At 37.1% G+C, this 22,044-nt stretch overlaps 1 protein-coding gene and 2 long non-coding RNA genes across 3 annotated transcripts in view; all 3 read right to left on the reverse strand.

Annotated features, from left to right (window-relative positions):
- LOC124378579 overlaps window positions 1-22,044 on the reverse strand; it is a 161,038-nt gene that overhangs the window by 16,424 nt on the left and 122,570 nt on the right. Inside the window, 1 exon segment of the mRNA XM_046838309.1 lies at window positions 20,153-20,157. Within this exon segment, the coding sequence (XP_046694265.1) occupies window positions 20,153-20,157 (5 nt within the window).
- LOC124378474 lies at window positions 4,302-5,556 on the reverse strand. Its single transcript, XR_006924233.1, has 3 exons — window positions 5,450-5,556; window positions 4,792-5,049; window positions 4,302-4,388 (listed from the first exon to the last, which is right to left on the reverse strand). It is a non-coding gene; the product is annotated as an uncharacterized LOC124378474 (long non-coding RNA).
- Window positions 7,293-16,255, reverse strand: LOC124378467. The gene is made up of 3 exons (XR_006924225.1): window positions 15,893-16,255; window positions 10,270-10,351; window positions 7,293-7,602 (listed from the first exon to the last, which is right to left on the reverse strand). It is a non-coding gene; the product is annotated as an uncharacterized LOC124378467 (long non-coding RNA).

Genomic DNA, 22,044 nt, shown 5'->3' on the forward strand with positions numbered 1-22,044 from the left:
TTGGGACAACAATTGATTAGAATTTAGGAAAAAAAAAAATTATTCAAAAAACAACAATGTTACCAGTAAATATGACTTTAATCAGAACCGATATTAAATTCAGAAGCAATTTTATCAGTTTCCTAAAATTGATCTATTCCCACATCAACTCATTTCAATTCCGAAGGTTTCATTAAAGAAACAAGTCGCACAAAGAACCTGCTTCATCTCTCAACAACAAAATTCCCATATTCAATTCTAATATTCATGTACATTTTGTGGACACTAACATGTTTATTTCTGAGGCATGGGGAGACTGACTGCCTTTTTCCAAACTTCTGCTGCTTGTGTAACCTCAGGCAGCATAACACAATCAGGTGAAAGCACTATTTTGTCCCACTTCTGCACACATGAGCTCACAGACACTGATGATTGTTTAGTATTTTTGTAATTGATATGGAAAACAGTGTGTGCCCACTTTCTAGTTTTGTTTTATATATAGAGTTATTGGCTGCTGCTCTACAGTAAAACAACATGTGTGTGTGAATGTGTGTAAACAGTATGTGAACTGTAGACAGAAACTGTACAGAAACCAGTCTCAGGTATCTAAACCCCAAGCTATAATTCAGGCAGACCACCAACTCCTGCCCCCAACTGCTCATCCACTACAGAGGCAGGATATTTGAAATGAGGAATATATGACAAATGACATTGTGTGGGTCTAATGAAAGGTCTGGTACATCAAATAATCAAAAACAATAACAATAGTGGGTTTAGAGGCAAAGACATGAAACCCTCATCATGTCATCTGGTTTTCTCTGTGTTTTTTTATTACCAAATCAAACGTAATAATTTGTTCTGTCATTTAAATCCATCACTTTCTCCCAAATTTTAATTTTTTCTACTTACTACGTTACTTACGCTAATATTTTTTTCTTCATTAAATGTTGTTATACAATAATCCTAAAAGAATAAATGAATAAAACTCACATCTGACACTGAGGTTATGAGCAGGAGATGGGAGATGTTCAGATCCTCTTACAGCACAGTTATAACTGCCTGCATCCTCACTGCTGACCCTCTGCAGGTGGAGTTCGTTGCTCTTGATGGTATTTGTGGTTACATTTTGTCTGTTTTTGTACCAGATGAATGTTGGATCAGTCAGACTGAAGGAGGTGTTGCAGGTCAGAATGACTGATTCTCCCTCTGTCACTTCTGCAGGAGCGATCAGCCGGAGATCTAAGACAATTAGAGAAGGATTCAAATTGTAAAGTTGTAATGAACCCAATAAATCATTTACTATTAAAACTCTGCTCCTTTAAATGTTTTTTTTTTATTTTTTTTTTAGCTAATAATTAATTATTTTAATGGTAATATACTTTTACAACTCAGGAGTGTTTTTTTTTTTTTTTTTTACCAACCCCTAACTGATCGTATTCATCAGAGAAAACACTTTGTTCTTTACTTTTTTTCTAGACAATGGTTAATCAAGTACATGTTTGAGATTTGGATTAACCTAGTACAATTCCTTTAACGAAATTTTAAAACAATTCTAACCAATTGCATTTACAGAAAATGTATAAAAACGCAATACTAATGTAATGTCCATGAGGGATAGTTCCTGTAAGAGTAGCTTTCTTTCAGGATTTATTGCAGATCCTGTAACAAATCATTTACCTTCCACCTAATATGAGGAGATTTTCAGCTTTAACTTACACACAACATTCAGAGTTACACTGCTGTAGGACTGATATATATCTTTGTTGCTGTATGTGCACTCGTACTCTCCACTGTCCTCAGAGCTGATGTTCGTGATGGTGAAGGTCTTTTCCTTTCCTACTGATGTCATTCCCTTAAACCATTCATAGTGTTCCACAGGTGATTCATCATCACTGCTGCAGGTCAGAGTCACTGAACTGCCCTCCACTATCTCAGCAGAGGGTCTGGCAGACACTGAGACCTTCTTTATGGGAGCTAAAGAGAAGACAAATGCATTTATTTGTCACATTTATATTACAACATAGTGAAATTGTTTCTTCACCTATCACAGCATATTAGGAAGCTGAGGTCAGAGCACATGGTTAGCTATTATACAATGCACCTGGAATACAGGGGGTTAAGGGTCTTGCTTATACAGGGGCTTGAGCCCTCAACCTTCTGATCAGTAACCCAGAGCCTTAACTGTTCAACTACCACTTCCCCATTATTATTATTATTATTATTATTATTATTATTATTATTATTACTATTATGTTGTTGTTGTTGTTGTTGTTGTTGTTGTTTGTGGAAGCATGTACCATGTAAGCCACAACAAAGTGCATATATATATTTATGTTTTGATCTTCCATTTGCTTTTTATTTTTCTGAGCAAATCACCCAGATCAGATAAATAATTTTATTAACTACACATCTCAACTGCGACATCAGCAAAGTAGAGGCAAAATAGTTTCCTGTTCATAAATATTTTGGGACGACAATTGATTAGAATTAAAGAAAAAAATATTATTCAAAAAACAGCAATGTTACCAGTAAATACGACTTTTATTAAAACAGATATTAAATTCAGAAGCAATTTTATCAGTTTCCTAAAATTGATCTATTCCCACCTCAACTCATTCCAATTACGAAGGTTTCATTAAAGAAACAAGTCGCACAAAGAACCTGTTTCATCTCTCAACAACAAAATTCACACACAGCATTCTAATATTCATGTACATTTTGTGGACACTAACGTTTATTTCTGAGGCATGGGGAGACTGACTGCCTTTTTCCAAACTTCTGCTGCTTGTGTAACCTCAGGCAGCATAACACAATCAGAAGAAAGCACTATTTTGTCCCACTTCTGCACACATGAGCTCACAGACACTGAGGATTGTTTAGTATTTTTGTAATTGATATGGAAAACAGTGTGTGCCCACTTTCTACATCTAGTTTTGTGTTATACATAGAGTTATTGGCTGCTGCTTTACAGTAAAACCACAGTAAAATGAATGTGTGTAAGCAGTATGTGAACTGTAGACAGAAACTGTACAGGAACCAGTCTCAGATATCTAAACCCCAAGCTATAATTCAGGCAGACCACCAACTCCTGCCCCCAACTCATCCGCTACAAAGGCAGGATATTTGGAATATATGAGGAATGCTAAAAAAAAAAAACGTTGTGTGGGTCTAATGAAAGGTCTGGTACATCAAATAATCAGGAACAATAACAATAGTGGGCTTAGTGGCAAGACATGAGGGTTTCATGTCATCTGGGTTTCTCTGTGTTTTTATTACCTAATCAAACGTAATAATTTGTTCTGTCATTTAAATTCATCACCTTCTCCCAAATTTTCCTTTTTCTACTTACTTTTTTACTCACATGACTTTTGATTAGCTTTTTCTTCAATAAATGTTAATTTATACAATGAACCTAAAAGAAGAAAGTAAACAAAACTCACATCTGACACTGAGGTTATGAGCAGGAGATGGGAGATGTTCAGATCCTCTTACAGAACAGTTATAACTGCCTGCATCCTCACTGCTGACCCTCTGCAGGTGGAGTTCGTTGCTCTTGAAGGTGTTTGTGGTTAAATCATGTGTGTTTTGTACCAGATGAATGTTGGATCAGTCAGACTGCAGGTGGTTTTACAGGTCAGAATGACTGATTCTCCTCTGTCACTTCTGCAGGAGCGATCAGCCGGAGATCTAAGACAATTAGAGAAGGATTCAAATTGTAAAGTTGTAATGAACCCAATAAATCATTTACTATTAAAACTCTGCTCCTTTAAATGTTTTTTTTATTTTTTTAGCTAATAATTAATTATTTTAATGGTAATATACTTTTACAACTCAGGAGTGTTTTTTTTTTTTTACCAACCCCTAACTGATCGTATTCATCAGAGAAAACACTTTGTTCTTTACTTTTTCTAGACAATGGTTAATCAAGTACATGTTTGAGATTTGGATTAACCTAGTACAATTCCTTTAACGAAATTTTAAAACAATTCTAACCAATTGCATTTACAGAAAATGTATAAAAACGCAATACTAATGTAATGTCCATGAGGGATAGTTCCTGTAAGAGTAGCTTTCTTTCAGGATTTATTGCAGATCCTGTAACAAATCATTTACCTTCCACCTAATATGAGGAGATTTTCAGCTTTAACTTACACAGAACATTCAGAGTTACACTGTTGGAGGACTGATCTTCAGGTTCATTACTGCACTTGCACTTGTACTCTCCACTGTGTTCACCACTGACTTTAGAGATGGTGAAGGTCTTTTCCTTTCCTACTGATGTCATTCCTTAAACCATTCATAGTGTTCCACAGGTGATTCATCATCACTGCTGCAGGTCAGAGTCACTGAACTGCCCTCCTCAATCTCACCAGAGGGACTGATGGACACTGAGACATTCTTTGGAGGATCTAAAGTGGACAGAAAGAGAACATGTATAAATAAATCATTTTGTCTGTTATTCTGTAATACAGTGAACATTTTAAACTGTCAACTTTGGTAGAAAAGTGTATTCTGTATATTTTCACAAATTCATAATTTGTGTTTAAAAACAATTTAAATATATTAAAAACTTGCTCTAAGTGTGGGTTAAAAAATCATTTGTGTTTAATATTTTTCACCATTTTATTACTCAGGTTTAAATGTGTTCAGTATTAATTATTTTGGTCCCCCAGTCCTGTAGGGGGAGTTTTCACAGTTTTTATTGGTGTATATAAAGTCTGCAGTGAGAAAACATGGATGTGCTTCTGTTATTATTGATTTTACCCTCAATTAAGGAAGTTATCAATTTTAAGATTTTCAGCTGTAACTTACACAGAACAATCAGAGTTACACTGTTGGAGGACTGATCTTCAGGTTCATTACTGCACTTGCACTTGTACTCTCCACTGTGTTCACCACTGACTTTAGAGATGGTGAAGGTCTTTCCTTTCCCCACTGATGATGTTCCCTTATACCAGGTGTAGGTCTCCACAGCTGGATTTAAATCACAGCTGCAGGTCAGAGTCACTGAAGTGCCCTCCACAATCTCAGCAGAGGGACTGATGGACACTGAGACATTCTTTGGAGGATCTAAAGTGGACAGAAAGAGAACATGTATAAATAAATCATTTTGTCTGTTATTCTGTAATACAGTGAACATTTTAAACTGTCAACTTTGGTAGAAAAGTGTATTCTGTATATTTTCACAAATTCATAATTTGTGTTTAAAAACAATTTAAATATATTAAAAACTTGCTCTAAGTGTGGGTTAAAAAATCATTTGTGTTTAATATTTTTCACCATTTTATTACTCAGGTTTAAATGTGTTCAGTATTAATTATTTTGGTCCCCAGTCCTGTAGGGGAGTTTTCACAGTTTTATTGGTGTATATAAAGTCTGCAGTGAGAAAACATGGATGTGCTTCTGTTATTATTGATTTTACCCTCAATTAAGGAAGTTATCAATTTTAAGATTTTCAGCTGTAACTTACACAGAACAATCAGAGTTACACTGTTGGAGGACTGATCTTCAGGTTCATTACTGCACTTGCACTTGTACTCTCCACTGTGTTCACCACTGACTTTAGAGATGGTGAAGGTCTTTTCCTTTCCTACTGATGTCATTCCTTAAACCATTCATAGTGTTCCACAGGTGATTCATCATCACTGCTGCAGGTCAGAACCACTGATCTTTGTCCCTCTGTCACTTCTGCAGGAGCGATCAGCTGAAGATCTTAAACAACAAGAAAGTAAACAAAACTCACATCTGACACTGAGGTTATGAGCAGGAGATGGGAGATGTTCAGATCCTCTTACAGAACAGTTATAACTGCCTGCATCCTCACTGCTGACCCTCTGCAGGTGGAGTTCGTTGCTCTTGAAGGTGTTTGTGGTTAAATCATGTGTGTTTTGTACCAGATGAATGTTGGATCAGTCAGACTGCAGGTGGTTTTACAGGTCAGAACCACTGATCTTTGTCCCTCTGTCACTTCTGCAGGAGCGATCAGCTGAAGATCTTATACAATGAGAGAAACATTAAATCTGAAAAGTTCTTCTGAACACATTAAAGCATCTTCTTTCATAACTCTGCTCTCTCAAAGCGTTTTAGTATCCAATGACATTATCAGTTTGAAAATGTAATATCATTAAGCAGTGAATATTTCAGAAACAATTATTAATCAGGTACAAACCTCTGAAACCTCTTTCAGAAAAAAATGTTTCATTTCATCATTTCAAGCCAAACGCTATTTACTGTAATTTAGGAAATGATACCACAAACAAAGCTAATTGCTTGGGGCAACTTTTATGTAATCAAATGTAACTGATTACATGCATCCTCTATATATAAGACTGTTAACAGTGTAAAATTAAAAGGTGAAGGACAACATTCCAGCCTTGATTTGAGTAAAAAAACAACAAGATAAACAGATGAGAATCAGCAGCAGGGATTTCTTCAGACTTTGTGCACAAACTATTAACTCCAGGAGCATAGACACACAGGGAGGAGCCATTAAACAAACAACAATTTATTAAGAACTATAAGGCATGCATGAAACTTACAGAAGAACATGCACTGAACTGCAGCAGCAACTAAGAACGCTCTTATTTACATATTTTCACTGATTGCATCAGAAACTCAAATGTATGTGAAGACCTTCTGGATGAAAACCATTAGTCAAAATATTAATCATAAGATACAAGAACATTTATTAGGAAAAGATAATGATTTAAATTTCCTACAGTCTTTTAAAAGAGATCTTTCCAGAATTCAGATATAAACTCTACAGAGACTCGATAGATGCAATAAAGGAAATTCAGCTGATTGTCCTATTTTGATAAACTAAACATTTTGTTGATTGAACCTATAACTAAAATAAAAACTGTCTGATTTCAAGTGCAAACACTGTTAACAAATAACACTGTAACTGTGCTTGTAAATGAAGCCACTATTTCAATCAGTTTCAGTAAAGATGCTCTACAAAGGTCTTTATCCTTAAAAGCTTTTTGCAAATAAAATAAAATAGTGTCCTCATATTTATGACTACTTATGAACTGTATATTTTTTAACATTCCAATCTAATAAAGTTTGTGGAATTTTCTTTAAACTAAATGTTTGGTTTGATATGTTTTTCTAAATGCAGTGAAAATTATTATTTATATACATAAAATGTATAAACAACTGAGAGTGTGACTTGAATATCCAGATATTTTAAGAACCAGACCCAGAAATACCTTCAATTAAGTTTGATAGTGTCCAAATACTTTTGAGACTAATGTACATAGAAAATAAGATGGTTTCATTTACCTGTAACACTGAGTGTAATTCCAGGATAACCCTGAAATTTATCTTTAGTTGTGTTGAATCTGAAGCAGTACATGTGTTCATCTGATTTCTTCACATCACTCAGTCTGAGGGAGAAGTGATTCTGTTTATCTCCTAAATACTCCACTCTGCCTGAGTAACCTGATTCATTACTCAGATCAGTCGGTTCTACACCATAAACTGGTTTTATAAACCAAAACCTGTTATTCACTGTAAGACCTGTTGGATGTGTGTAAGTGGCCTCCATAACCACTGTAGATCCTTTTACAGCACAGAGATTTAAGTTGCTGTATTTCACACTCCATTGATTCTCAAGAGCTCCTGAAACATGACACATGAAAGAGGTGATTAGAGATCATTATCCTGAGCCCCATAAAACACTGAGTTATTTTACAGCTTCTCTTCTCTCCTCTGGAACTCCGGGGCAGAAAAATACAAACTATTCTTTACTACTGGAAGGAAACAGTGCAGGATTTAAACACAGGGGTGTGTTCTGGATTCAGAGCTTTGTTTTAATTGTTTGCATTATTATCCATTATTCCCGTGTCACTGACAGACCGCAGTATTATATCCTGGTGTTCAGGTTTTGGTAAACATATAAAATATTTCTGCAGTTATTTCATTAACTGAGGTTATTTATAAATTAATAAAGTTTATAACTATTTACTTACTCATGATTCTGTCTTATGAACATTTGACTTGTGTAATTCTGACAGAGAGGATCAGTGTTAAATCTATGGAATTCCATTTAGGACCAATATGAAGTACAAAAATGATGATACAGTAATTAGATATGAATCTTCTTCTTCTTCTTCTTCTTCTTCTTCTTCTTCTTCTTCTTCTTCGGCTGCTTCCATTAGGGGTCGCCACTGCAGATCAACTGTCTCCATACCACCCTGTCCTCTACATCTGCCTCTTTCACACCAACTACCTGCATGTCTTCCCTCACCACATCCATGAACCTCCTTCTTGGCCTTCCTCTTTTCCTCCCACCTGGCGGCTCCATCTTCAGCATTCTTCTACCAATATAATTCATGTCCCTTCTCTGCACATGTCCAAACCATCTCAATCTCGCCTCCCTCACCTTGTCACCAAAACATCCTACATGTGCTGTCCCTCTAATAAACTCATTTCTAATCTTGTCCATCCTCGTCACTCCCAACGAAAAACTTAACATCTTCAGCTTTGCTACCTCTAGCTCCACCTCCTGTCTTTTACTCAATGCCACTGTCTCTAAACCATACAACATCTCAGGTCTCACCACAGTCCTATAAACTTTCCCTTTCATTCTTGCAGATACCCTACTATCACAAATCACTCCTGTCACTCTTCTCCACCCACTCCACCCTGCCTGCACTCTTTTCTTCACTTCTCTAACACACTCTCCATTACTTTGCACTGTTGATCCCAGGTACCTGAACTCCTCCACCTTCTCCACCTCTTCTCCCTGCAACCGCACCACTCCACTGCCCTCCCTCTCATTCACACACATGTACTCTGTCTTACTCCTACTGACTTTCATTCCCCTTCTCTCCAGCGCATATCTCCACCTCTCCAGGATCTTCTCCACCTGCTCACTACTCTCACTACAAATCACAAAATCAATTAGATATGAATATTATCCAATTTTAAATGCATGTTGTTGGACACATACTTTACCCAAGTCCTAGTTTATCTTCGGCTTAATAATGAGTGTGGAACATAAAAATGTTGCAGTAAGTAATATCATAATTACAACTAAGAGTATTTGTGCAGGAATATTAGTAATACTGAAGACTATTATTAGATTTACTTTGATCTTTATTTATTTCTCATTATTATACCACCATGTAAAAGTGGGGACATGGTTGAGTGCCGCTTTTTGATTGGGAGATGGAGATGGAGGAATTGAGGGGTAAGGATCACACATCTACACCACATTGCCAAAAGTATTGGGACACCTGACCTTTCCTGCTATATGTGGTTCTTTTCCAAACTGTTACCACAAAGCTGGAGGCACTCAATTGTACAGGACGTCTTTAGATGCACTATAATAACATTTAACTTGGAATCCCAAACCTGCTCCAGCATGGTGATGCCCCTGTGCACAAAATGAGCTCCTTGAAGATCTGGTTTACATGCTTTGGAGAGGAAGATCTCCTGCTATAGAGCTCTGATCTCATCCCTACTGAACACCTTTGGGATGAATGTGAACGCTGACTGCACCCAGGTCTCCTCATCTACATCAGTACCTGCCTTTCATAACACCCTTGTGACTGATAAACACAAATATCCATAAGCACACTCCAAAATCTAGTGGAACATTTTCCCAGAAGAGTGGAGGAATTAGAAGAGTGAATTGGGATTAAATGTGGAATGTGATGCTCAAAAATCACATAATAAACTTATGAGCAGGTGACCCAATACTTTTGGAAATATAGTGTATAGAAAGAGATTCAAGAGCCTTGAGAGAGAGAGAGAAATAAAGAGAGAAGAAAACACAGACGTCTATGTGTGCATTTGCAAGCGTTCCATTATATAAAGGTTATTTCATAGACTTTAGATATTTTTATGTGAACCATTTTCCCATTTTCGCTTCCCACTAACTTTCTACTCACCATTTAATTTTTTTTTTTATTCAAAAGTTTTCTGGCTTTAATGTGTCCTGTTATATTTGAAAAATGTATATATTTGAAATCCTGATTATTGTAAGGTATAAAGGGGAGCAGGTGAACAAAGAGCCCAGAAAATCCATGTAAATCAACAGTCTAAAGAAAATGTGAGAAATTAACTGAAAATACTGACATAACATTTTATTTTAAGTCTCCAAATCTGAAAACAGCAGTGTGAGAATTTCCTCTAAAATGTTAAAATCGATATAATTGACATTTTATATATTTGTAAACATCAAGTCTTAATAAATAATTGATTATTTTATTAATTTATTTATCTATTTACTGTACCCAGTGTGTGGTATAATGAGTGTGATAATGTGATCGTTTGACTCACCTGTAATCACAAGAAGAAAGATGAGACAAAGTAGAGAAGCCATTTTGAAGGACATCATTTTCTATAAGGATTCTATAGGTAACTAAAAACAAATAAATATATAAATAATATTACACAGAAGACAAAACCCTTATACGAGCAACTGCAGGTGAACTGATATTTCTTTGAATAAAATTTCTTTGTGGTTTATCAGTAAAATGATCTGCGTTATTTTTAGTTTGATTACCTTGGAAAAAAAAGAGAAACGTGCTGCTGTTTATAAAGCAACTTTTTGCACTTGGGGTATAGCAGCTATAAACTAAGATGCTTTGTGACTTTCCACAACATAAATTGTAACCTTAAACACAAATGTTGGCAAATTGCTATAAAAATTAAAAACACAGAGATATGCTAAGAAATTAATTACAGAAATCAATCAAAGAATCAAACTTAACGAACCTAAAAGGCAAAAAGCATCTGCTTAGCTATCATATAGTAATTAGCATATGGATAGAATTATTTTGAAAAATCACATTACAAGATACAAGCAATGGGTCTAACATTGGTTGAAACCATGCAGAAGTATATTTCTATGTACATATAGTAACTAGTATAATATATCTTAAATATGTTCCATTGATACACCTCTATTTAACTACACCTAGACACAGGTAAGTATATAAAGGGGTATAAATATGTAGGAACCCAAAAGCCATCATTCAATAATTAAGACAATAATTAAGAAGTTCCAGTCAACTGTAAATGTTTGTTATGAATCAGCCTGGAAGAGGAAATGTGTGTGTGTGTGTGTGTGTGTGTGTGTGTGTGTGTGTGTGTGTGTGTGTGTGTGTGTGAAATGGACTGTGACCAGGAAGGTTCAACAGAGCAAGAAAATCTCCCACAATCCCAACTATAGAATTGCAGAAGTTAATTGTGTTTTGCAGCTAAAAAAAGTTTCCATAACTGCAATCCAATAGCTCATAAATTGTAAATTGTTTCAAGAAAAAAAAGCCTCTACTCAAACGTCTTCAGTTTACCAGAAACTACTGGGACTTCAAATAGAATCGGGTTCTATGATCAAATAAAACCAAAATATGACCTAATAGAGGTAAGCTTGGCCTACACAGAGATTTTGGAATAAAATAGACTGTATTTGTCGCATATACATTAGAACACAGTGAAATTCTTTCTTCGCATATCCCAGTTTCCTCGGAAATTGGGATCAGAGCGCAGGGTCAGCCATGATACGGCACCTCTGGAGCATGGAGGGTCAAGGGCCTTGCACCTCCTACCTTCCGAACAGTAGCACAGCACCTTAACCACTGAGCCACCACTTCCCCAGATGTAGGAATATGAGAAGTTAGCTTATGCCCACAGTTTAATAGTGGTAGTTTTAAGGATGTTTTTTCTGCCAGAGGACCTGGACATTTTTTCTCGAATTTCAACAGATATGTATTGAACACCCAACTGCTTCTGCCAGAAAGCTCAAAACAAGCTGTCTTTGGATCTTCCAGTGAGACAGTGATTTAAGATGTATATCAAAATCAACACAAAACAATTTTTACTGAATACAAAATCAAGGCCTGCCATGATCATCCCACCTTCCTGCCTGGAACCCCATACAAAACATGTGGGAAGAACTAAAGAGGAAATTCACCAGCATGGATCTTAAAATTAACATTTACACCATTTGGCTCTCATCCAGTGCGAATTACACCTGAGCAGTTATGGGTTTAAGGGCTTGTTTAAGGGCCCAGCAGTGGCAGCTTGGTGATACTGGGATTTAAACTTGTGACCTTCTGATTGAAAAGTCCAATGCCTTAACTACTAACCTTCTGACTACCAACCTACTGACTTCCCCAAATCTGAAGGATCTGGAGAGATTCTGTATGAAGGAATGGTTTCAAAGCCGTTGTCATATATTCTTCAACCTTATCTGGCATCTGGCATTGATCTAATTATCATTGATCTAATTATCTTTAGATCAATTTAGATGCACAGCAATGGAAAGAATCTGAGCAGCTAATGAATACACAGGACAGGTTTTAAACTATGTTTTACAGTAAATATGTAGCGCAGCAAAACTGGCAGCAAAGTGTTTCATAAATAATAATAATACAAAAAATGATCTGTCTGATGAAGATTCATAAATGTAATAGTTCCCATATGACCAGAAAAGTGAAATGTCTAAGTCATGGGGCACTTCCTGTTTTTTGTAGCCTTCGTTAGCAATGCTCATGCTAACCATGACATGAAGTATTGTAAGTCTGTTGTAAGACTGTTTGTTTGTCATGTATTTGTTTGTTCCATGGACTGCTCTACTTGGTGTTTGACTCTTTGCTTGTTTAATAATTCTGTGTTTGGCTTTTATCTCTTTGTGTGCTTTTCTAATTAAACCGCTTATGTATGGATTATAATAAAGTGCAGTGTACATTGGGCACTGGATGGGATATTACAACCCCAAGTTGGGATGATCATCAAATCTCATAAATCCATATTGAATTCAAAATACAACAGATTGGTGAACCTCAGCTCTTCTTTACTTCTGAGAGACTCTGCCTTTCTAAGAAACTCTTTATACTCATGTTCTTGATTAGTTGTCAGTTAACCTCATTCGTTGTCATCCAGCTGTTCCTTTTTAGTAACACTATTAATTCAAACTTTTTTGAGACGTATTGCAGCCATCGTATGTACTTTCTTTTATCCTAATATGTTATTTCCTGGACACTGTTGTGTCATGTCTGTGTTTGGGAAGCACTTATAGATACTTTATTAAATGTAAACTTTAAGCAAAGAGATAAGTATTATTTGTAATTCTGCTCATGATGTGTTAGGAAAAGGGGGTACGGGGTTGGGGTTAGGGGTGTGTTTAGGGTAGACCATGGACTGTAGTGGAATACTAGTGGAGCAACAGGTTGTTACCTGGATGTGAGCCAAACCTGCTGAACTTTGTACAAAATGTGGAAGAGGAAAAATAATGTATTTGTAACATTCTTGTATTGTAGGTGGGCCTGTGTGGAAATGGGTTGCTTCGGGTCATTGGTCCTGAGAAAGCCCTGCAAATTTTGAGTCAGCATGCAAAGTTATTTTGGAGATACAGACTCACTTCCTCTTTGGTGGCTTTTGACCCATTACAGGCAATTCAAAACTTGAAATCGAGAATCCATGGATCCCTTACATTTTGATTGGTTTTGATGGTAGAGCATTGGACAGAATGTTCCTTAGATCTTCTCCAATCAGTGACAAAATTTCACAAATGTTTACAAGAAGACACTGTAGGGTGCCATAGACACCAAAGCCAGAAGAAGAGGCAGAAAAAAAAGTAGATAGTAGATCTGTAACCATAACGATGGTAATGTAATATATATATATATATATATATATATATATATATATATATATATATATATATATATATATATATATATTTATTTTTTATTTTTATTTTTTTACCAAAAATCTATTGAAAAATGCTAGAAGATTAAAGCTTAACTTCAGCTCAGGTGTAATGATTATGTCACTCTGTATAATCACATGGTAAGACTGTCACTGATTGGCTGTGCTAAACTATGGTGCTGAACTTGTTATAGTTAGTTAGTTATGGTTTCACATAATGTATACTGGGTGGTTTTCTTTTGCTGACTGCTGCCGATTTTTGCAGGTAATTCAACATTAAATGTAATTCAAAACAATCTACTTGAAAACAACGTGGATGCCAAAAGCAAAGCATTAATGTCTGTCATGTTTTATCCCTGCCTAAAGTACACACATGTAGCCATAAGCTAAGCAAGTTTTTGAATCCATTGATGTGAAATAAAAAAGCCATGAGTTAATGTTACGGTAAGTTCACTGAGTTCTCTGAATGTAGTCTAAATAAAACTTTCTTTTGGCTTCGCCCATTAGGGGTCACCACAGCGGGTCATCTGTATTTATAAACTGCATGTTCGATTTGGCACGTTTTACGCTGGATGCCCTTCCTAACGCAACCCTCCACATTTATCTGGGCTTGGGACCGGCACTAAGAGTGCACTGGCTTGTGCAACCCTAATGGCTGGGGCTGGTTCCCTAACTGGGAATCAAACCCGGGCCGCAGCGGAGAGCGCCGCATCCTAACCACTGGGCCACCAGGGAACCCTTGAATGTAGTCTCTCTCTCTCTCTCTCTCTCTCTCTCTCTCTCTCTCTCTCTCTCTATATATATATATATATATATATATATATATATATATATATATATATATATATATATGTATATATATACATACACACACACACACACACACACCAGTTGTGGGAGCTTTTTCTGTTCTGCCAGCTTTTTTCTGTTCTCTGATTGGTTGGTCAGAGGGAAACTGTTACAGCCAAGTTCGACTGGCAAAACACGTCTGTAGCTCTGCATACATTAACACATCTGAGTTAGCCTTTTTTATGCCTATGGAGGGAGAAAAATGTATTTGGTCTCGAACATACTTAAAAATTCATTTTAAAGAAAAGCTAGACATGGTAAGGAGGTCGTCCAACCCTGAAGCTAGCTAGCGTGTCTCAGCCTGGGAAAGGGTTTGATCTCCACTTCCAGACCAGTGAATACGAGCGGTACCACTGGATTACAGCCTCTGAGGAGCGCTGCACATTATGAGTCTGTATCTCTGGTGAGTAGGTTGTATTTTATTTTATTCATGTTTTTGACATGTTATTAGACAAATGTTGATTCTGAACTGCTCCAGATGTTGTAGGTGCACAGTTGTGGTTGTAGTGTAGAGGTTTGGAGCTTGCTTTAGTAAAACGGTATTCACCCTCTATATGTGAAATGCCTCTCTCTCTGTAATGCCATGCATTGTTATATTGTTTTTTGTATTGTATTGATGGTTTCTATAATTGTGACGTGATAGTGGTGGTATTAAGCATATATATAAAGCAGGTTTATTACTTGTGCATGAAGTTATGCAAATATTAGCGCATGAACTAGTAGCACAAACGGCTGTTATTATTGATAATTGCTCAACAAATATCACCATTTATCCCAGCAAACCTGATTCAACTGATTAGGCAATAACCAAAGCAGCCATGAGGAAAATACTAAACGTAGTATGAGGTAACGGTATCAGTATGAGACAATAAGGCCAATCGCGATTTCTCCATGATACCTGGAGAAACCTGAAGGTCCTGTACATAGTATGTGTCCTAGTATAAAAACAGCCAGCAATATGGCAGAATAAACTATTAAGAATATAAACATAAAACCTTTCAGTATTTAGTTCATTATTTAAGACCGAAGTTCTGAACGTCTTCTCACGCCTCATGTGCAACACCACAATAAAGAACAGAGTGATAGAAAGGGTTTTCCTCTCACATGCTGTCTTTTGGATGTTGTTTGGTCCTACATTCGACTTTATTTTACTAACAACACCACAATATATGAAATATATCATCACGATATTGATATCTTCATACACAGTACACAGAAACACATATATCCGTTATTCCCAGCACAGAGAGGCGCTCAGTAAAAGTGCTGAAGTTAGCAATTAATGCAAATGCACTGGAAAAAAACAATACAATTTGAGCATATCTATGTTCTGGAAATGTAACAATTAGACTAAAAGGTTAATTTTGAGAACATTAGTAAGAAAGTTTTTTTTTCTTACCGTGTCTTCTTGACTTTCATGGCCAGCAGAAAGACTGAGAATAAAACAAAGTGCAAGAGAAAGAGTGTGTGGGTGAGAGGTGTTGCCGTTTCGCATAAATGCAACATAGTGTTTCCTCTTTTAATTGGCGCTGAAGTTGTCACTCTTTCTGAATTTAAGAAAATCCTCCCATGAAGACGACTTCTCACACTCGGAATATTAAACGGTTCGCAGTGTGTAGCACATCAGCAGCACCATCAGCACTGAAGCAGAACATTTCAGAGCTGCTTTCTGGCTTGTCTGTGATCAAGTCATTTGCATTTTCCTTTAGAAAAGCAGCTGCCCTGCAGCTTCATGCTCAAGTGATCTCATAAGCATAAGCATAAAAAAAAAAGAAAAAGAAAAAGAAAAGTCACCGCAACAGACTTTTCATCATTTCCTTCTTTGGCAATGCAAAGATATATTTGTGTAAATGTTGCCTTGGTGATGAAGTCAGCTGTGAAAGTATATTGGCTTTAATGGTCAAAGTACAAAGCTGATGAACAGAATGGATGTATTTACCCTCTCTTAGACCCTTTAGCACTAAACAACTAGCACATAACCCTTTATAAAGCTAACATGCTGGTTAATGTTTCCATTAGCATGATGCTAACATGCTCAGCTAAACCTTAACCATCTGAAAGGTTCATTAGCATGATTTAGCCTTCAGATTAATAGCTGTGTCCTGTAGCCTTTGTTCATTTAGTAAATTGTTTCTGTCCGGAGAAAGCATGTCTGTCCTCTGTGGCCATGTTTAGGATTTAAACTAGCGCTGAGGTATGTGATATACACCGCAAGCGGCGTATTTAATCTCGAAAACCTGCTCAGGACATGCAAAAGTTTAATCAACTCTGATCGATCCACTGAGCCTGATCACGTCAATAATGCTTAATTTGCTTCATTAACTGGTGTACATATTGTATTGTATTTTATTGTAAGGCATCGCTACAAAAAAAGCTTTTACTGCAACCATTTTCACACATTAAAAAGCGAAGCTTGGTGTGTCAGCATTAATGGAAACACTGTGTAGGCAGTATTTTTATTTTTTTTCTACAACCCGCTCAGTGAACATGTGTGAAGAGAAAAAGAGGGGGTTTAGATGAACTGAGGAAGTGAAACCCACAGCACGGTCAGCTTCAATCCAACAGCAGCAAATTCACACGTTCCAAAAATTCAGTTTTACTTTATATTAAGAGGTATAACACACTGCAGGATAGAAATATATATCATATTCATAATATGAAGAGTATATTTCTATTTTTCTCACTCTTTTATAAACATTTATATGAAGAGTATAACGTTTTATTTTCCTATTTACCATTTATTTTAACAGAACCTGCCACAGTTTAAATTTCATTGATGTGCACTGCAGCTGCTGTGCCACACGGGGCAGTCACGAGACTCTACTGTTCTAAACATAAAAAAAAAAAAAAAAAAAAAGATAAATTTAGTGAAATAAATATTGTGTATGGAAAAAAGCTAAAAATAAATAAATAATAATTGTTATAATTGTTTGCTTAGTTAGATTCTTAGGCAGTAATTAAAAGAAATATTTGAATGTAAATAAATGTAACATTTTCTATGGATTAGTTGTATCATTTACCAGAGGTGGGAAGTAACGAAGTAAAAATTATTCGTTACTGTACTTAAGTAGATTTTTCTGAGATCAGGATTTTACTTCACTTTTTATTTTTTGGACAACTTTTTACTTTTCACAAATATCTGTACTTTATATTTTTTATGTCAATATTTTTTCTTCTAATTGCGCCATTTTCAGCCAATCAACCTGTTTCCTGTCATTGTGCTGCTTTTTCAATCCACTGGTGCATCATTTCCTGTCTCTCTCACACCACAGATGTAGACTAGTTTATGAAGCTCACAATGAGCAGGCAGAAGGCAGTAAGAAGTCTGGCGTTAACGTGGATGAGACAGAGGGAGTCAGTGATGAGAACATGACTGAGAACAGAGACATTCCTGATCACCTGATCATCATCATCTTTACTCTGCTTGTGTTCTATATGGTGGATCTTCAGCCTACATTCATTAGGTAACTACTTCTTCTTTTGGCTGCTCCCATTAGGGGGCGCCACAGCTGATTATCCGTCCCCCATACCCCTGTCCTCTCCATTTGTCTTTTTCAAACCAACTACCTGAATGTTTTCCCTTCCCACATCCATAAACCTCCACATTTGTCTTCCTCTCTTTCTCCTTCCTGGTGTCTCCATCCTCAGCATTCTCCTACTGCCCCATGTCCCTCCTCTGCACATGTCCATACATCTCAATTGGGCCTCTCTCACGTTGTACCCAAAACATCCTCCAAGAGCTCAGGTCTCACCACAGTCTTAAACTTTCCCTTTCACTCTCACAGATACTCTTCTATCACAAATCACTCCTGCTATCACTTCTCCACCCACTCCACCCTGCCTGCACTCTTTTCTTCACTTCTCTAACACACTCTCCATTACTTTACACTGTTGACCCCAGGTACCTGAACTCCTCCACCTTCTCCACCTCTTCTCCCTGTAACCGCACCACTCCACTGCCCTCCCTCTCATTCACACACATGTACTTTGTCTTACTCCCACTGACTTTCATTCCCCTTCTCTCCAGCACGTACCTCCACCTCTCCAGGTTCTTCTCAACCTGCTTTCACCACAAATAACAATATCATACATTCATTAGGAAACAAAATTTGAAATTCGGTTTTGTATTAATATATTAAATAAGACTGTTAAAATTAATAACGTGTTAACGTTAATAAATTTTAACAACACTAATATTATTAATGTGCGATTAATGCAGCGTGAATTTCTGTTTGACCAATTTTTTTAAACAATATAAATAAATAAACGAGGCAAAATTAAAACACTTGGGGGTCAACAAATGCACCTGCTCGTTTTGTGGCGTTATATCCTCATAACGCCGAAACTAACGTATATTACTGTCTTTTCTGATCCTCATAAATAAAAGCAATACATCATTCGAATTTGTAAAGGGTCTACTTTTATTTGTATACACTGATAATAACAAAAAATTTTTATAAAATTAAGAAAACAGACAGGGGGCGCTCTCTGCTGTCTCTGTCAGCTCTCTTCACAGACACAAATAAAACAACCTGAATGCATATTTGCCTCACAGACATAATACATATATAAATAGAAAACGCAAAAAGTCTACTTTTAAATAAACCAATTCACATCACAAATATTCTCTGATTCATGCCCATGTTGAAAGCATGTATTAATTGAAGGTACATTTAAAACAGATAAAAATGTGCGATTAACAGAACTCATGACAATCATGCGATTAAATATTTTAATCAATTGACAGCCCTAATATCAATATGACGTGACATCCAGTTAACAGAGTGACACTAAAACAGGTAGTAGTAACAGCTACTTTTTACATATAAATGTCAGAGCCCAAACTTCTTTACTTTAACTTGAGTAAAAAAGTGTACTGAGTGTCGACTGAGTGAAGGACATGTGTATGTGTGTGTACAGTATATACCTGTTGCAAGTGTTTCATCTTGAGGTCTTTTCCAGATAGTAATTTTTACTTGGCAGTTCAATAGATTAACAGGAAAATAAGAGAGTGTGTATGTTCCGGTAGATTCAGACTATTAATCTACTGTATCTTGGTTCTGCGCTGTTAATGAAGACCCTCATGTACGCATCACGGCTCTGCCCTTCGTGTCGCTTTTGTTAGTGTACGGTTATGAGCTACAAAGATTAACATTTTAATCGCTGGAGATGAATGAACAATTGACAACCTGTGGTTTGGATTAAGGAAATGAAGATGCACTACAGTACACATGCGGTTAGTGAAGTAAAACATCCCTCCCACCCACCACGCAGTATCAATGTAGGGCATGTGTGGTAAGTCACATGGTTCAGGGCCATGTCTAAATATAGCTATAGCAGACACACTTTGACAGAAAAGTTTGCAAAGATAACATCTAGAGAATTGCTTACAAAGTATGTCTTGTAAGTTTTAAAGAAATAAAAAATAAAATGTATACATTAACATAGATATTATGTATAGAGGCTGCACAATCAAGGAAGTTTCAATGTTATCTAAGACCATCAGGGCTGGCAGCTTCTCATGCATGGATTCCCTTCATCTGTTTTGCCACCAGGTCAACTGTGAACTGCATTTTCGTGTTTACTAGATAAGCAGGGGTGCTATTGTTCTTTTGTGCAGAGCAAATGGTTAAAATGTCTCTAAGGGGTAAAGAGGAACCCCCACTGAAGGAGGGGGAGCAGCTACAGTAGGTTTGGGATAGGACTGACACTCTGACTCCATGCTTACACTAGATCAATTAGTTTATTCACCAGGGATCTCACTTTTCCCATGATGACAGAGGGAATATATGTCTTAAATCTCCTTCCTTCTCTTTGTAACTATGCCTTCTGTTGTCTTGTTCTCTTTCCCCTACCCCTTCTCTCCCTCTGGAGCTACTTTGGAATTAGCTGTGAAGAGACTGCAGCTGCCATTTGGAGGATGTTCACCTTGTCTCGGCTATAAACAATGACTGCATGATGTTGTTGTCCCCAAAAGGTATAGCTTTCCAGAATGAATGCTCCAAAAACCAGGATAATATTTAAAACTTCTCCAAATTTCATCATTTTAGATGATGACTGTGTATCTAGTTATTTATATAAACTAAAAAGATTTAAAAAGCTATTACTTACAAAAAAAAAAAATGATAGCGTTGTTGACTGCAACAAGCAGCCATCCAGGTTGATGCCTGCACTTTAGTCCATCCTCAACTTGTGCAGTAATTGGCACTAAAATGCAAGACTGTTCATGCAACCTGTGGTCCTGAGCACATTGTAGTAGACTGTTAATATTAATTACAGTCCAAATCCATCCTTAAAGTTCTTGAGTTATTCCCAAAGCATTGCGATGCAACTCAAATACCTGGAAGGGAACGTTCTGTATTCACGGGTAGTATATGTGGGTGCCGAGTATCACCCACACACTTGTGGTTCCTGACACCATCTAGCTGAGCCCACACCCATATCGGGTGCCTTCGATCTGTGCCTTCCCTCTGTGCCCATCTTCCAGTCTCCTGTGCTTGGTGTTTCTTGGTGCTCGGTCTCTCCTTCCAAGGCTGTTGTCTCTCCTTTTTATTGGGCTTCAAATGGACTAAAACATTGCACACTTATTAGTCTCCATCAGCTGCATGTGTACGATACCACTCGGGTCCACCCTCCACACGCAAAGCAGCACCTGCTGCCACAACATACATGAAGGATCTCTGTTATAGGAGACTGTAACAAATCTCTGGTTCTGGTGTTGCTGGAAGAAAGAGCAACAGGCAGTAATTTACCCAGCAGATCTTTCTTTATTTTACTTAAACTTTTGCCCTGGTGCTTTTCTTTCCTACACTGAAGCCGGGTCTTACCACACTCTCACGGTTCCGGACACCTTTCCTCAGTGTCTACCGAAGCCCACTCGCGGATCAGCCCATCTTTCTCTCTGCATCCGCTCGCGCTCAGTCACCACTAGGTGACTCTTCCGCTGTCCTCTGCTTGGTGTCTTTCTTCTCTTTATTGGCATCGCCGGAATAAAACACAGCGCATTGATGAGTCTCATCAGCTACAGCTGAAGTCTTACTGCTCATTCCCTCCATTCACTTGTGTACAGAGACCAGTTACACACACCCGTGTGGGAAATCAACACGCCTCACTGACACATATACTGATATCCAAGTTGTCCTGAGAGACATGCTGAGAAGACACTGGGTCTAATATTATTACAATTTCTATTTTATCTTTCTGCTCTGAAGACCATGTCTGCTTTCACCTTCTTCAATATCTCCTTCAGCATCAGTTATACATCAAGGGTAAGAAGTGTAAATGTCTATATTTCAACCAAGGTTGTCCAAATCAGAGTGTAGAGACACTGTGGTGTTCTTTTTAAGGCATGGAAGCCCACAGATATCTTCAACAAGGTTCTGAGACACAACGATATCCTCTTAACAATCGTCAGACCGAGAGAAAGAGAAGGCAGCACATGGTGGCCATCGGGTCAGGGATAAATAGCACCGAGACACTCATTGGTGCCTCTGATTATACATCTCCTCTCCTGTATCTCGAAAGTTAGCATTTTCTGCATCCATTTTAGTA

Source organism: Silurus meridionalis, chromosome 24, assembly GCF_014805685.1.
Source record: "Silurus meridionalis isolate SWU-2019-XX chromosome 24, ASM1480568v1, whole genome shotgun sequence".
NCBI classification, from domain to species: Eukaryota; Metazoa; Chordata; class Actinopteri; order Siluriformes; family Siluridae; genus Silurus; species Silurus meridionalis.